At 33.7% G+C, this 18,080-nt stretch overlaps 1 protein-coding gene across 1 annotated transcript; it reads right to left on the bottom strand.

The window, feature by feature from the left end:
- Positions 1-213: 213 nt before the first annotated feature.
- On the bottom strand, positions 214-2,436 carry LOC124937780. Its single transcript, XM_047478099.1, has one exon. It carries the CDS (start codon positions 2,322-2,324, stop codon positions 315-317), a length of 2,010 nt encoding a protein of 669 aa, XP_047334055.1. The 5' UTR covers positions 2,325-2,436; the 3' UTR covers positions 214-314.
- Positions 2,437-18,080: the final 15,644 nt, after the last annotated feature.

The raw sequence follows: 18,080 nt of genomic DNA, 5'->3' as shown, positions 1-18,080 counted from the left end.
AAATTACATTACATAAACTTTACCAAAATAAAAACTTATTGAAAGGGAGAGATCAATGAGTTTGGTTATCAATAAAATTGACATTAACCAACTAAGTTTGATTTTCAATAATATCGACCTAAATTAGGCATATATTAAGTCTCATCATCAACTGTTTCATCCGAAAAAAACGAAAAAAAAAAAACACGGCTAGTCTTGCACATTATTATAAAATGAGGAAAACATTGATCTACTATTGTTGTTGGTGGTTCATATTAATGTGTTCTAAAAATAAAATGCAGAGCAAATTGAAAGAATACAAAACAAAATCAGAATCAGAATTGCTTCCTTTTCCCTCCACCACTTATCAGTTTGTTTCTCTTAATATAAACATAAACAACAACAAAAAACACACCTCCATAAATCGAAACATTCCTCCATGGAAACGGCGGTTCCTTAAAGCAAACAAGCGTCGCCTCCAGATCTTGAGAAGCCCTATACACCATTTCGTGAATCCCATACAGATCGTGATCAGACGATCTCAAATAAAACAACCCCGTCTCAAAATCCAATCGAGACATGGCCGAAACACCCTTATCCAGCTTATACTTAAACAAGTTCCATCTCTGCACAAATTCACTATATTGACTCTTAAGAAGCTTATGTTCCCCTCCATGCCCTTTTATCGAATCCAGAATATCAATTGCACTCGTAATGCTGTTGTTCAAACTAGTCAGCAAGAGATTCCTCCTAGCCGAATCTTTCTGCACGAAAGAGAGCGACGAAAGCTCCGAGAAAGGACCAAACGGAGTCTGTCCAACGCTCCATGTATAGTCAACCAAAGTAGTGTTATGGCTAGGACTCCAAACCAAATGGGTTGGAGAAACTCCCCACATGCTCTGCAAGATCGACCCCACCAGAGGCCTCTCGAGGTCACGGGTTTGAATGAACATGTTTCGACCGTTGCAGCTATAATCGCTAACAGTCTGCGTGTTCTTGGTTCGAACAGCAATAACCATGTCTTTGAACGAAACAGACTGATGATAACGATCCAGCATTAAGATGGTGTTCAGATCAAGGTCGAAAACATAAACAGGGAGAACTCTGCCCAATTCATCTTCTGGGAAACCAGCAATTCTCCTCAGCTCGTCGTTAGAATCAGACAGTATCTGATGTAACCTCTTCGAATCTAGGTATTCGCTGACTATCAATGTGTAGTTATCAAATAGGAATCTAGATGTGTAAGAAGTGGTTGCTCTTGAAATTGCAAATGAGCAAATTGAACAGTCTGTGTAAAGGATATCGTAATTCTTGAACTTTAAAGATTGTTCACCCAATAATAACCCACCATCTTTGGCTTCATCCATGAAATTCCTCTCGATTGTTTTCCAATCCAAACCATTGGTATCTTTATGATCAGAACCATGAATGTGTATGAACTGTACTAGTAAGGAATTCTCAAATGGAACTGGGATTCTTAATGAAGGGACAAGAAGTACCTGATAAGCATTCCAAACCAGTGAAGCCATTTCAGCCAGAAATGCTTTCTGAGATTTGGGTCCTCCGTGAAGTGCTGCTAAAGGATGAGATTCACCTCTAGGCAAAACCCCCTCGCCAGATAAAGCAGGCCCATAATCAACCGGACCGGCAGCCAGATCGATCCATATATAGCGTTCTTTACCTGTCCAAATGGTGCCTAAGCATTTAGTAAACGCCGGCGATGAATCCCCATATCCGTAATTGTAAGCGTAAGGTTTTGATTGTTGGCCTAAATTGAAGAGATATATGTAAACCCCTTGAACTGGTTTTTCTTTTTCGAAGTCATGCCGTATGATTTGATCTATCGGGGAGTGAGGAATCGAGACGAGAGAGGAACGGAGTGAAGATGGTGATTTGGAGAGTTCGGCTTGAATGGTATCGGAGAGATGGGTATGGAGGGAAGACGTGGAAAGAGAGACGTCGATGTGGAGTGAATGGGAAACGGCGAGGCGATGATGTTGATGAGAGAAAGGAGTGATTATATGGAAGTTATCGGAGGAGATTGAGGCGGAGAGGAAAGTGTGGAGGAGAGATGGGGCGGAGGATGGGAAGGCTCCGACGAGCTTGATGGTGATTGGAACAGAGATCTGGAATGATAAGAGGGAGGAAATTGAAGGTGAGATTTGGAAAACTGATAGGGATTTCTTGATCGAAGAAGGGAGGGAGAGGAAAGTGTCGTTGGAAGCTTGTGGGTCTCGACGGAATTCTTGAGAAAGGAAGGAATCGAGGCCCAGGATCGGAGAAGAAGCGACGGCGTGGACAAGGAAGAGAAGGAGGAGCAGAGGTTTGATGATGGTGGTGGACATTTTCCGGCCGATAGCTAGGGTTTCAGCCACCGGCTAGTCGTCGGAGACGGAGACCAAAAAAGGGCTTTAATTTTGGTGTCTTCTTCTCTAGAGTTGAGTCAATAAGTCCATTGTGCTCATCTTCATCTTCCTCCTTCACTTCACTCGTTTAATTAAATCATGTATTTTAAAAATAAAAATATATCGTTTAAGCAAACAAGAAAACATGACATGAAAAAAAAAAAAAAAGTACTTGTAATTTTTCAAAAAAAAAGATTAACTCCGACAAAATTTATTGACTTTTCTTAAACAAACGAATCTCAAAAATCGTTATAATAATAGTATTATGAATGATACGTATCCAACAACTACGATCGTTGAAAGTTCGATGATTTTTCTAACTCGATAATTCTCTTAAAAAATAATTGGGATGTTTACCTAAATACGTAGGTCTATCAATCAACCGTATCAATCCAAACTTTTCAATAACTGTCGAAATACTCAGACATTACCAAATGAATCTAAATAATACTCCACAAAAACTTCAAATATTAGTCATTCCTCGATAATGCAAAAATAAGTGAATTGTCGATTAAACTTATTCGTGACACATACTACTAACCATAATATAACATTTTTGTATGTATACTCTTAGAATTTCATCATTAATAACACTCAATTCAATAAAATGATATCTTAAATTAAATTTTTAACTCCCAAAGTTTTTCAAATTTTATTTTATTTAGCTCCACTTCCTTGAACTTAACTTAAGCTGTTTGTGTACTATATATTTGATTTTTTTTTAGTAATTAGTTGCACTAAAAAAAACTTTAAAAATATTTTTGCTACAACTTTTAATATTTTATTTATATAAAAATAAATAAGTTATAAACTAGGCATGGCATTTTAGCCCCAAACCGAACCGATCGGTTTGGGTAATTTTTCGGTTCCGAATAATTTCGAGTCGGGGCTAATCGTTTCCGGTTCGGGTCCGGATATCCGAAAGAAATTTCGATAATTAATTTTTTTTTTGTCTGGTTCTCAATCTTCCGTTCAGATTCTCTTCTTTTTTACATTTATGCTGCCGGATGATTCCATAATTCCATTCATATATGAGTTATATAGCAGAAAATACTGAAAATGAGAGAGTAGAAAAAACTGAAAATGAGAGAGAGAGTAAGAGATGGGGAAGAACTCCAAAGAAGATGAATGTTAGGTACTGTAGGTAAGAAAAATTGAAAAAAAAAATTAATATATATTTTTTTAAATATTATTTATTTATAAACCGTTTATTTTATTTTATTTAATATAATTTTTATAATTCTTTTTATTAAATAATTTTTTAAAACTTAAAATATATTAATTTTTTTTTAATGTTTCATCTAATATTTTAAAATATTAAATTTTTATTCCATTTCATTCAAATTATATTTAAACATAAATAAAAACTAAAAATATAATAACTTATAAATAAAAACTAAAAATATAATAACTGGTTAAAATTAATTAAATAAGTAAAAAAGAAATTATTTTTAAAAACTGGGTCTAGTTCGGGTCCAATTCGAGTCCGGGTACCCATCGTTCCGAACTGATATTTCGGGTAATTTAAATACCCATTTTTTTCGGGGTAAAATCGGGTCCGGTTCGGTTCGATTCGGGTCCGGGTCGGGTCCCCCGAAACCCGGAAATTTGCCATGCCTATAATATAAACCTAGCCTTGCTTGAATTGGACGGGTTAGCAATTTGCAGGCCCATGTTTTACCGAATTACTTGAGCCCATTGTACAATCATTTTTAATTACCCAGCCCAACACTAAACAAAAATACATTCTAAAAATATAAATAACACTTAAGTGACACTCACCAGAATGAATAAGCAAGAGGTGTTTGCCCGTAATTTGGATTATAATAAATTTAATATTCATAATTTCGAAGGATTAGTTGATTCAGATATATGTTCAGTTTAGAATATTTGTATACTTTTTTTAGATGAATTATTAGAAAAAAAGTTAATAAACTATTATAAAATTTAACTACTTTTAATTATTTATGCAGTAATCACACATTAGAAGAAAAAAATGGAAATAAAACAAATAAACTTAAACTAATTAATGTATTTAATTGGACTTGTTTCATGTAAAACATGTAAACTTTGTTATTTTCTTAAAAGATGAACATTATTTAAAAAAAAAAACAGTAATACATGTTGTTTTAGAGCAAGCAGGTTTGAGAGCATGCGGAATGACTAGTTTATCTCCCAGTCTGCGTTTTCTTCGACTGAATCACCCATGTACCCCTCGTGCTCTCTCATAGGGATGTGGTAATATTGTTATTTTTATAATCATTACACCCCTTTGTGGAGGGCACATCGGTGATTCGGTCACAAAGGACCTTGACTCTTTGTCTCCACCAACTACAAATAAGTAATGTTCGTTTCCCATTAAAATCACTTGTTTGGTTTAAACAAATTAAAAGTTATAAAGGTGGAATTATGTTGGCTTTAACAAATTATACAATTAATTCCAATAACACCCCCAATGAGCCCATTCACATCCACAAAATAATGCAATTTGAGATATCAAAACAACGGATCATGATGAGAAGTCATGGGCCAAATTGACTTCAATGTAAGACAACAAAAAGGTTCGACACTCATGATAAGAGTCGATTTTACGAATACGTGTCAAATACTAACTAGGCCCAAAACTAAAAACGTAAAATGACTAAAAGATGACTCAATTATGAAAAAGTGGAATCAACCAAACCAAAAGATCTTTCAAAACACAGTTGCTTTTGTCTTTAAAAAAACAAGTAAAGGTCATGTGTGTTTCTTACACAATTGATAACCCTCAAGAGGAAAACAAAATGGGCATGAATAAAGGTTTAGCATGTATTTGGTACTGTGATTATTTAAAAATAATCAATTTAAAATAACTCAACACATGCATACAGTGTGACTACAGTACCTTATACTATTCATTTAATTTTCCTTATAAGTATGTTTGAATATTAAATAAAATACTCAGGCCACAAGTGTGACAAAAAAGAAATCATATAATTTCTCTATTTAAAACAAATGACAAAAGAGAACAAAACATCTAAACAACACTAACCGTGTACCATGATTACATTTTTATTTGAAACTATAATAAAACAAACCAAAACAAAGAAAAAATATATATATATGTTAAGCTGGGCCTTATAATAATATAGATAACGGTAATCATTTGGGGATTGTCATGGTCATGGGATAGTGGAGTAGTAATGTTTAATTAGTGTTTTTATATGTACCCTACATTATATTATATATTTAATAATAATAATAATAATAATAATAATGAGTAATGAGCCTACCTTTAATTAATTCAACAACTAACTCATGTGAATTTGTCGGTCGTTGTTAAAAGCATAAATACCATCTTCATGATTTTATTGGATAAAACACCAGTTAAATATGACCTTTTGATAAAAGGAGCATATTAATTGGTCTAATCAAAATAATAATAAAATGTAACATCTCAACATCAATATAATTAATTACAAACTTACTGTAAAACAAAAAGGGACTCATACAAAATGTTTATACTTAATATTTTTATATATTAAATATATGCATCATCCTAGGTCGCCTTATATATAGTGCATAATATTTTAATGAATGGATGTAATACATAAAATAAATATTTTAATCCATTACTCTTTTAATATATTTGTATACCCTAATCCTTTTTTGTGATAGAGATGGTTCGGACAGATTAAATCTATTGATTATGAATTTGTAATTGTTTCTAATGGCTTTGGGACCTCATATTTTTTTATTATACAACTCAAATAGAATAAACTAAAAAATAATTACAATTAATTTAACATACTTAGAAGTACATTTAAACTCTAGAGACTATTTTTTTTTTGTATTATGAATTTGAATTTAGATCTATTTTAAAAACCGTCAATAAATATTTGGATGGATGTGGAAATATATTTGGCATAAGATTTGTAGTAATATGTGACATAATAATATTCCAACACCTATATACTATTGACTATCTAATAATTCGATTACTAAATGAGATTTGTATTGAATTTTGTATATATTTGAGCAATCATCAGCCCAACTAAACTAACACTTTTGATTGGAAGAACAATTCAATGTCGTATTCAGATGTGGATATATGTTGTACTAAGTTTAGGTTCACTCAATTTTTAAATGAAATTTCATTTGAATCCACACCTAGCTAGATAAAAAAAAATTAAAATGATTTTCCAAATGTATATATTATTGTATATTCTAGAGAATGTGATAATATTGTCACTATATTATTATTAAGAATATTTCCTTACAAACTTAATTTTATTAATGTTATCACTAGTAAAAAAAGGACCTTTACCGACGATTTTTCCCGAAGGTTTTGTAAAACTCTCCTAAATACTTTCGAGAGGAACAAATCCTTTGGTATTAAAAATAAATTCTGAGGGGGGTGTAAAACCTTCGGGTTTATTAATTATTACCGAAAGTTCTTTGTAGAACTTTCGTTTTTTACCTTCCCAAAAAATCAAAAAAAATTCTAAGTGTTGGATGTGGGTTAATTGCGAAGGTTTTTACAAAAACCTTCGGTTTTGAAATCTCGGGGATTTTTAGTTGCGAAGGTTATTCAAAGAACCTTCGGTTTTACCTTTTTTGAAATTCTTTTTTCCGAAAGTTTTACAAATAACCTTCGGTTTTGCTCAATTAAAAAAAATTCTAAATTAGGTACTGGTTATTTCCGAAGGGTTTTTAATAAACCTTCGGTTTTGACTAATATCAAAACCGAAAGTTATATGAAAACCCTTCGGCATCTACCTCTATAAATATAAACCCTAACCCTTCTTTTTTTCATTCCACTCATCTCTCCTTTCTCTCTCTCCCGCGCCGTAGCCGCCTAGCCTCCTCCACGCCGGTTCTTCTCTCGTTCAGGTTTGTTTCATTTGGTTTTTTTGTTTTGTTTATTATGAGATTTAGATTTCTTAAGTTTATATATATATATTATCTAGATTTATGCTAGTTTACGTTATTTTGTTTGATTAATATATATATATATATACATATATCTGAAATGCATTTAGGATATGAGTGATTCATGGAAGAGACTTCGGCGTACACCGGAGAAACTGCATCCGTGTTACCAGAATCTGATAGCACAATCAGAAATTGTGGCACGTGAGGAAGAGGTAAGACAGATGACGCTGGAAATGGAACAAATCCGATTAAGAGATGCGGAAAGAGGCCGTTTGCTCAGTGAAATTAAAGCGGACAGGGCCGAAATGGCCCAGAGATTAGAGAATCTCGAACAGGAACTTGTATTGTTGAGGAGTCGACTGAATCAACCACCCCCTCCTCCCACCCCATCTAATAATTTCTAGATTTATTATGTGTTTATTAGTTTTTCCGTACGAACGATGACAATATTTTTATGTGTTTTTGTTTTAATATTCATGAATTATTATTATGTTTGGTTTGGTTTTAATAGGTTGTTAATGAATTATTTTACTATTGTTTACTTTTCACCTTATTATTTAAAAAAAACAGCATGGCCAAAACCGAAGGTTTATTTGAAAACCTTCGGTTTTGACCCTCGTTTAAAAAAATCTAAAAATTTATAAGGGTAAAAACCAAAGGTTTTCAAATAAACCTTCGGTTTTGACCCCTGTTTAAAAAAATCTGAAATTTTTCTAAATATGGGGAAGGGTAAAACCGAAGGTTTATTTGAAAACCTTCGGTTTTGACCCCTGTTTAAAAAAATCTGAAAATTTTCTAAATATGGGGAAGGGTAAAACCGAAGGTTTATTTGAAAACCTTCGGTTTTGACCCCTGTTTAAAAAAATCTGAAAATTTTCTAAATATGGGGAAGGGTAAAACCGAAGGTTTATTTGAAAACCTTCGGTTTTGACCCCTGTTTAAAAAAATCTAAAAATTTTCTAAATATGGGGAAGGGTAAAACCGAAGATTTATTTGAAAACCTTCGGTTTTTACCCTAGTTTAAAAAAATCTGAAAATTTTCTAAGTATGGGGAAGGGTAAAAACCGAAGGTTTTCAAATAAACCTTCGGTTTTGACCCTAATTTAAAAAAATCTGAAAATTTTCTAAGTATGGGGAAGGGTCAAAACCGAAGGTTTTCAAATAAACCTTCGGTTTTGACCCTAGTTTAAAAAAATCTGAAAATTTTCTAAATAACCTTCGGTTTTTACCCTTCCCCAAACTTAGAAAATTTTCAGATTTTTTTAAACTAGGGTCAAAACCGAAGGTTTATTTGAAAACCTTCGGTTTTGACCCTTCCTAAAACATTCTGTTTAAGGTCAGGACCGAGAGGTTTTCTTAAGATTGTGTTTAATGTTAAAATGTTTATGATTGTGTTTGATTATATAAAGAAGTGTATTTATATGTTTGTGTTTATGATAACATGAATGTGTATAAAGTTTGATCATATGACTTATGTAATGTGTTAAGGTTATTAAATGTGTTAAATTAATAATGTTCAAAGTCATTAGAAGATTAAAAACCAATTAATTTAACAATTTGTGAAACGGTAATTCCGAGAGTTTAGGGTAAAACTTTCGGAAATACTCATAAAAACCGAGAGTTTTATGATTAACTCTCGGAATTACTATGTCACAAATTGTTAAATTAATTAATTTTTTTTGTTATAATCTAGACTCCTAACTAATATTATCAAGTGTGTGTTTTATTTGAAAATTTTAGATTGTGTTTAATGTTAAAATGTTCAAGAATGTGTTTGATCATAAAGAGAAGTGTATATGAATGTTTATGTAGGATTATCCTATGTATTTGTGTAATGTTTGATCATATGGATTGAGAAATGTTTTAAGGATATCAAATGTGTTAAATTAATGTTGTTCAACGTTATTAGAAAGTGAGAATCTAAATAATTTAACAATTTGTCATGTTGTAAAACCGAAAGTTAAATATATAACTTTCGAAAATATGCATAAAAAACGACAGATTTACCAAAACCTCTCGGTTTTGTGTATTTAAATTTAATTGTAAAAATGTAAAAAAAAAATCAAAACCGAGAGTTATATGAAAACTCTCAGAATTTAAACATCAAAAACCGAGAGTTATACGAAAACTCACGATTTTTGATTATTTTAATAAAAACCGAGAGTTATATGAAAACTCTCGGAATTAATTAAATAAAAACTGAGAGTTTTCATATAACTCTCGGGAATCAACTATTTAATTAAAAAAAAACCTTCTCTTTCTCTTTTCCCCGTTTCTTCTCCCTTAACGTTTTCTCTCTCCCGCTGCTTCTCTTCGCCAGCGCCGCCAACAAGAAGCCCCCGCCATCCGATCGACTCCCTCCGGCTAAAGAAGACCCGTAGAAGACAACGCCGCCCCTGTTGAAGTCGCGAAGACGCCTCTCCGGTTGAAGATCTGCCGCGGATCCGGTTGAAGAACTGCCGCCGCACCTCCGCCGCTCTCAGCCGTGCCTCCGCCGTCCATCTGATTGAAGGTCAGTTTCTAACTTTTAGGATTATTTACATATATAAGTGTTATATATGTTAGATTTTAGGGTTAGTTTTTAGGATTTGTTAGATTTAGGAATTATTAATGTTATATATGTTAGATCTGGTTTGTATATGTTAGATTTAGTTTGTAATCTGATTGGTAATATATGTTAGATTAATGTTATATATGTTATATTTGGTTTGTAATTGTTAGATTTAGGTTGATTTATGTTAGATTTTGTTTAATTTAGGATTATGGTTTAAAATTGGTGTTTATTAGTTTAGATTGGTTTGATTTTGGTTTGATTGAGGTTTGATTTTGGTTTGATTAATGTTAAAAATTGGTTTATATTGAGTTTGATTTAGGTTTGGTTAATTGGTTTGATTGATGGTTATAGATTTTGATTTAGGTTTGGTTATTATGTTTGATTAATGTACAAAATTGGTTTATATTGAGTTTGGTTTAGGTTTGGTTATTTGGTTTGATTGATAGTTATTGAGATTATGTTAGAATTGAATTGTTTGGATTAGATTTGATTTTGGTTATTAGATTTGGTTTGAAATTGTTTGATTAATGTTAGATTTAGGTTATATGTTCAATATTTTGGTTAGATTTGGTTTTTATATTGATTTGTTAGATTAGGTTTGTTAGATTATATTTTGTTTGGTCTATGATTTAGTTTGAACTTTGTTGGATTTATGTCAAATTTAAGTTAGATAATATGGTTTGATTTTGTCTGATTTTGGATTAGGACCGTCCGTCTCTTGAAGATCGCCGAAGTTATTCCACCTTCAGTTGCCTCCTCCACCGTCGCCGCGCCTCTCCACCGTCGCCGCCACAACTGCTGAAAAATGTCAGTTTTTAAGGATTTTTATGTTGTTAGTATTATATTGGATTTTAGGTATGAATTGAATTGTTTGAATTAGATTTGATTATGTTAGATTTGGTTTATGTATGAATAAATTAGATTTTAAGTTAGAATTGCATTGTTTGTATTATATTGGATTTTAGGTATGAATTGAATTATTTGAATTATGTATGATTGAAATAGTGTTTGACTAGGTTTGATTAGTTTAAAAAATGGGTTAGATTAATGATGATTGGTTATTTGAATTAGGCCAGATTGAAGACTGCCGTGCCAGATTGGTTAGATTAGGTTTGAAATGTTTATGATGAAATATTGTTTGTTTATGTGGAATCTGGCTTGGATAATGTTAGATTAGGTTTGAAAAGTATATGAATGAAATATTAATGTTTGTTTAGGTGGAATTTGGCTTGGATAATGTTAGATATTGTTGAAATGTATATGAATGAAATAATGTTAGATTAGGTTTGAAATGTATATGAATGAAATATTGTTTGTTTAGGTTGAATTGGGCTTCGATAATGTTAGATTAAATTGATTATTGGTTGGATAATGATAGATTAGATAGAAATTATGTTAGCATTATGTAAGCCTAATTAATTTAGACAAGTATAAGTAAATAATAATGCGGGTTGTTTTCCATTTTATTAGAAATATGGAAGTACCCGATAAAAGATGGATGACCTTACGTCGAGATCATCCAGATTACGAGGAAGATGTTGACAAATTCCTCGAGTATGCTGTTAGGAGTACATCCCGACAAACCGTGAAATATCCCTGCGTGAAATGCTTGAACACGCCGTTTATAGAAATAGACGAAGTGAAGACTCACCTCATCGTTTATGGAATAAATGTTCATTATGAGTATTGATATTTTCATGGAGAAAAGAGACGTACTACTCAAGTGGTTAATGACGATGTTGATGAAGATGCCAATGACTTAGATGATGATGATGATGACGATGATCAGTCGGAGGATGCCGTGCCGGAATTCAACGATGCGAGACATGAGATGAATAATACAGTTAATGAAGAGGTCAATGAAGAACGTTATATGCACGAATTTATAAACGATATGTTCCCCAACGTTAATGACGTCCAAGCAACGATGAACCAGTCGAATATGCGCATAGATTTTATAAATTGCTTGATGATTGCAAATGACCATTGTATGAAGGTGCTCGAATAACGAAATCATCGGCACTACTGAAACTACTTCACATAAAAAATGTATGTCAATGGACGAATTCTTCGTTCGATATGTTGTTGCGTCTGCTTAAAGACTACATATTACCGATTGACGCTCAATTGCCAAACTCATACTACGAAAGTAAAAAATTCATTACTGATATCGGGCTTAAATATGACAAGATAGACGCATGTAAGAACAACTGTATGCTATTTTGGAAGGACGACATAAATGAAGATTCTTGTAGAGTTTGCGGTCTTTCAAGATGGAAAGTCGACCAAACAAGTGGGACAGTCCGGGAGAAGCAAAACGGGAAATTCATTCCAAAAAAGGTGTTGAGATATTTCCCTTTAATACCAAGACTGCAAAGACTATACATGTCCTCAAAAACGGCTCCAATGATGAGATGACATAAAGAAGGAAGAGTTGATAGTGATACGTTGAGACATCCCGCTGATTCTTTAACTTGGAAGACGTTTGATGAAAATTATACAGATTTTGCTTCAAAATCTCGAAACGTAAGACTGGGTTTATCAAGCGATGGGTTTCAGCAATTTGCAAATGGGAAAAAATCATACAGTGTTTGACCGGTTATTCTCGTTCCTTATAATGTGTCACCCATGACTTGCATGGATTCTAGCAATTTCATTTTATCTATGTTAATTCCGAGTAAAAGAGTCCGGGAGATGCAATTGACATATTTCTCCAGCCATTGATCGAAGAGTTGCATGAACTGTGGCAAACAGGTGTGAAAACGTTTGATGCACACACCTCGCAATACTTTAACATGCGAGCGGCGTTGTTGTGGACCATTAACGACTTTCCCGCATACGCGAATTTATCAGGCTGGAGTACGAAAGGTAAATTCGCTTGTCCTTGTTGTAACAACGACACGGTATCTCTTCGATTGGTTCATGGTTCCAAACAATGTTACTTGGGTCATAGACGTTTCCTTCCACCGAAGCACAAATACAGAAGGGATAAAGAGTCGTTTGATGGTCGAATTGATTATAGAGGTCCCCCTAGATTGTTAACGGGGCAAGAAAGTTACGAGCAAGCACGAGACCTAGAAGACATAATTCTTAGTGCGGATCTGAGCAAGAGAACCAAGATATATCATGAAACGCGGGGAGACAATTGGAACAAACTTAGCATTTTCTTCCGTCTGCCTTATTGGAAATCACTATTATTGAGACATAATTTGGATGTGATGCATATTGAGAAAAATATCTGTGATAGCGTGTTGGGAACAATAATGAATGTGAAAGAGAAGACTAAGGATGGTCCTAAAGGCCGTAAAGACTTAGAACTCTTAGGCATAAAATCATGGTTACATCCTATAAATGATGAAGGAGTTGTTCATTATCCAGAAGCGTCTTTCACTTTGACATCCGAAAATAAAAAACGTCTTTGTAACTTCTTGAAAGATCTCAAGTTGCCCGATGACTTTTGCTCAAATATCGGCGGTTGTGTAAATTTGGAAGAGAAAAAGATTTCTGAATTAAAGAGTCATGATTGTCACATTTTATTGGAATATCTTATTCCTTTAGCAACTCGTGGATTACTTCCAGATAATGTGTATGATGCGTTAGTAAATTTGTCTCGTTTCTTTAGGTTGCTGTGCTTCAAAGAGTTGATTCAAGAGGACCTCGAACAATTGTACATGGATATTACATTGACACTTTGCAAATTTAAAATGATTTTTCCGCCGTCAATCTTCGACATCATGATGCATCTCCCAGTTCACTTGTCATTTGAGGCTTTGCTTGGAGGACCTGTTCAGTATCGATGGATGTATCCGTTTGAACATTCCATGGGTACAATGAAAAGATATTTGAGGAATAATAACCACCCCGAAGCCTCTATAAGCGAGAGCTATCATGTTAATGAGAGTATTAGTTTATGTGTCAGGTATATGGAGGAACAAGAGCAAGAAAATGCACAACTTGAAATCTCGGGCATTTCAATATTTGCATCGTTGGAAGACCTATCTAACGGAAAAGTATACAACTTGGATTATATCGATCGAGTGACAGCTCATTCTTACATTTTGAAAAATTGTCCCGAAGTAGAACCTTTTTACATGTAAGATTCGATGTTGCTGTTACTAATTAGCATTAAAGAGTATGCTATTTAATATTCGATCTATTTGCAGAGATTATAACAACGAGTCTAGTGGAGAAACGTTTGCCGCATATTTCAAGCATCGAGTGAGTAAATTATAAACCATATATCCTAACTCTTTTTATTCATTTTAACAACTTCATTTCAGATACATATATAGGTCGCCCATTTAGCAGAAATTAACGACATATCAAGAGACCTCAAGATCTTATGAGAAGGTCCAAGTATGTACTCGTCTATGTATGTTTGGTGTAAAGTAAACAGATTCAAATTCTGTACAGAAAAACACGACAAAGGTTTGACCACTCAAAATAGTGGGGTGGTTGTTGAGGGGTACAACGGATCTGAAACTATGTCATACTACGGAGTTTTGACGGATATAATCGAAGTACAATACTATTCTCACAAACGAGTTGTTTTATTCAAGTGTAAGTGGTTTGATACACACTCGGGGGAACTAGGAGTGAAAGTGGATAAATATGGCTACGTAAGTGTAAATGTAAACCGAATTTTGAAAACTCAAAGTCAAGACCCGTATATATTGGCGAGTCAAGCAAAACAAGTTTTCTACGCCCCTGATATGTCAGCCCGACCCGGTTGGAAGATTGTGACAAAAATAAAACCGCGGTTTACAAACATATAGTTCAGATTAATTAATTAGGTAGATTTATGTTTTTAACTTTATATTCATTCTTATTACTACTTTATTTCAATTATTCACTCAATTTTATTAATGGTGTGAATTAAGAATGTCGGAAGGTCCTAAAACAACTTGGAAGAGTATGAGAAAGACACCCAAGAAATTGGATAAAAGCTACCAAAACCTACTTGCCCAATCCGAGTCCTTAAAGCTCCGAGGATCGTCTTCTAGAGACCAACCACCGATTGTTGTGGTCCCGATAGCTACTGCGCCTCCCCCAACAGACGAGGATGTTGAGGCTAGTGAGCTCCAAGAGTTTATAGAGAGCACATTCGCTGATATGGTGGATAGCGATGATGCTGAAGACGAGGGTATCGAGGAGCATATCGAGGAGCAGGATGGCGAGGAGGAGCACGGGACCACTCCCGACCCATCATCGACAGGTAACTCGTTTACAAATTAGTTAGTGTTTCAATTGATTGACATATCTAATTATGATTTTGATAATTTTGAAGAATCTTCTGCCCGCAAGAGACAGGGAAAGAACAAGAATATTGCGTTGTCTAAGAGGGTAGCGGGGACAAGGATTCCTCTCACGTTTAGAGAGAAGGATGGTAGGCCAGGCGGTACAGACGTGGGAAGAACACGGTGGTCTAGACATGTGGGGTCGATTATCCGGGACCCCGCAGCCGTCTCACACCGTCTTCTAAAGTGGAAGGCTTTAAGTGCAGACTAATTGGATTCACTGTGAACTGCTATCAAGGTAATACTTATTACTTGATTATACATTACGTCATTAAATAATTATTTTTAACATTTGGATGTTATTTTTTTTAGGATCCGTTCGAAGCTACTAATGGTGATATTGAGTCTTTTCGAAAGACCGGATTGGGACACGCCAATCAAATATGAGATAGATGGCGGTCGGATTTGAACAAGACATATATCCGCGTCCACAAAGGAGACGAGGCGGCGGTACTGGCTAATCCTCCACCAGACTACGATCGAGATGATTGGGAGTTTGTGTGTCGCAACCATTTCTTCACAGAAACATTTAAGGTACGGTTTCATAATTCAAATAAAAGTTGATACTAATTAATTTAACTTCATTTTTTATTTCAAATACAGAGAAACAGTTCTACAAATATGAAGAACAGGAAGAAGCTGAAATTCTCGCATCGAACGGGAAGTAGACCGTTTGCACAGATTGAAGACGAGTTGGTAAGTAAATTATTTGTAATAACTTAATCTAAAGATTGTTATTAATTATATAAATCATTTATTTCAACAGGCGATTGAAATGGGACGGACACCGTCTGTAATTGAAGTATTCAAGAGGACCCGTACCCCAAAACCGATAAAAGAAAACCCAACACCCGTCCCAGACGAACACGTGCAAGAGAAAATTGTAAGTGAATTGAATATGCCTAATTTTTAATTATAGAAATGATATTTTATTTGAACTGTGCAGGTTGAGATGGAGGAGGTTGTTAGTAACGAACCGGGAATATCGGATTTCGAATTGATGGAGAGGGTGTTCGGACAACAAAAACACGGGGTCGTGTTCGGAATGGGATCAGGCGTCCGGCCGACACACTTTCGTGAGGATCGTCGAAGTGGAAACAGTTCACAGCGAAACAATGAGCGATTGTTAGAAGATAATCAAATAATGAAGCTCAAGCTGGAGGAACTGGAGAAGAGGGATGAAGAAAGAATGTGCAGAATGGAAGAAATGGAAGCGGAAAAGGAAGAAATTGTTACAAGAATGGAGAGGAAGAAGTTAGAGATGAACGCAAGAATGAAGAGAATCGAATTGTATATGAGGCAACAACCACCTCCTCCCCCCACAAGCTAAGGTTGTTTCGATTCAAAACATGTTTTCATTAATAGTTGTAACATTTGAATTTATAACAGATTGTTCGGATTATTCGTTTGGTTTCGAATTTTGTAATGATAATGATCAATTAATGTGATCGTTTAATGTATGTGGCATTTCATTTATCATTGATATATTGGTTTGGCTGAACAGGTTTTGGTTGCGAGCAAAATAATCCGCACATTTTTAAAAATTTACGGGAAAACACCGAAAGTAATATTAGAAAACTCTCGGTTTTTACCCAAAGAGAAAACCGAGAGTTATATGACAAACCCTCGGTTTTTACCCAAAGACGAAAACCGAGAGTTATTAGAAAACTCTCGGTTTTTCCACAGAGGAAAACCGAAAGTTTTATAATAACCCTCGATTTTCTTCTAACGGAGAAAACCGAGAGTTTTCATATAACTCTCGGTTATCTTCAAATGGAGAAAAGCGAGAGTTATATGAAAACTCTCGGTTTTTCGACAAAGAGAAAAATCGAAAGTTTTTCAATTACCTTTCGGTTTTACTCTAGGGTATCTAAACCGAAAACTCTACGATATCTCTCGGTAATTGCCCAATTGTTTTTAACGAGAGAGTCAATACCGAGGAATGGCGAGAGTTACCAAAACCTTCGGTAAAGTGTCTATACCGAAAGTTATAGGGTCAAAACCGAGAGTTTTTACTCTCGGTTTTTACCCCTTTTTCACCAGTGTATAATGTATCCATAATATATGTAATTCAACCATCTTTCAATATAACATTTCTTTTCTTTTTTAAATTTTAGTTATCAAGATGGTTTAAAACACCAAATTAACATTTTTTTTTAAATTTAGTTATCTAATAATACATTCTACAAAATATTGACTCACTACTTTAACTAAATACGTAAGGAAAACTCTGGTGGCTTTAGTATATGTATAATTCTATGCATAATATTGTAATTGTTTTAATCTTAAGACAAAATTACATTTTTTTCCATAATTTACTCTATTTTATATTTTGTAAGTTTGTCAACCAATTTTTAATATTTTGCTAAGTTTTTTTTTAGTTTTTCTTTATCATAACTTGCTCTTTAAACAAACACTGATTTATTCCTTTTGAGTTTTTTTTTGGTTTCAAAATGATTATATTACTAAATGAGTTTACCTTTTAAAAAATAAAATTGTAGCCTTTCATGATATTGTCTTATCCCTTAAGCTTTTGAGTTTTAATCTAGCTTGAGGTTATGTCACAATATAAATAAATTACTTTGGTAGTTGTTATAGTTGTTGACAATAGAGTCCAACAAATTAAATCTTCAATCTTAGACAACTATCAACTTTGTCTGAGAGAAATCGTGTTTTAAAGTAAAAAAATAGTTATTTCAAATAGATTTCATCAAAGATTGAAGATTATTGCTTTATAAAATCAATTATAGTGTGAAGAGATACATCATTAAATCAAGTTTGGGAACCCTTATTTATAGTATATATATTATTTTAGTGAGATTAAAATCCAAAAAAGTGATTAATACATCGTGAGGGGTCTATTTAATTGACGCTTGTGTGGTTAAGAGATTATTGATTCTATATGAGCGTCTGACGGGATTTTTATGATTT

This window comes from Impatiens glandulifera, chromosome 5 (genome assembly GCF_907164915.1).
Source record: "Impatiens glandulifera chromosome 5, dImpGla2.1, whole genome shotgun sequence".
Lineage (NCBI taxonomy): Eukaryota > Viridiplantae > Streptophyta > Magnoliopsida > Ericales > Balsaminaceae > Impatiens > Impatiens glandulifera.
The sequence above is the reverse complement of the archived record's forward strand: the minus strand, read 5'-3'. Positions and strand labels throughout refer to the sequence as shown.

Excerpts from the sequence above, each read along its gene's own strand:
- LOC124937780 (XM_047478099.1), bottom strand. The coding sequence starts at position 2,324 with ATGTCCACCACCATCATCAAACCTCTGCTCCTCCTTCTCTTCCTTGTC.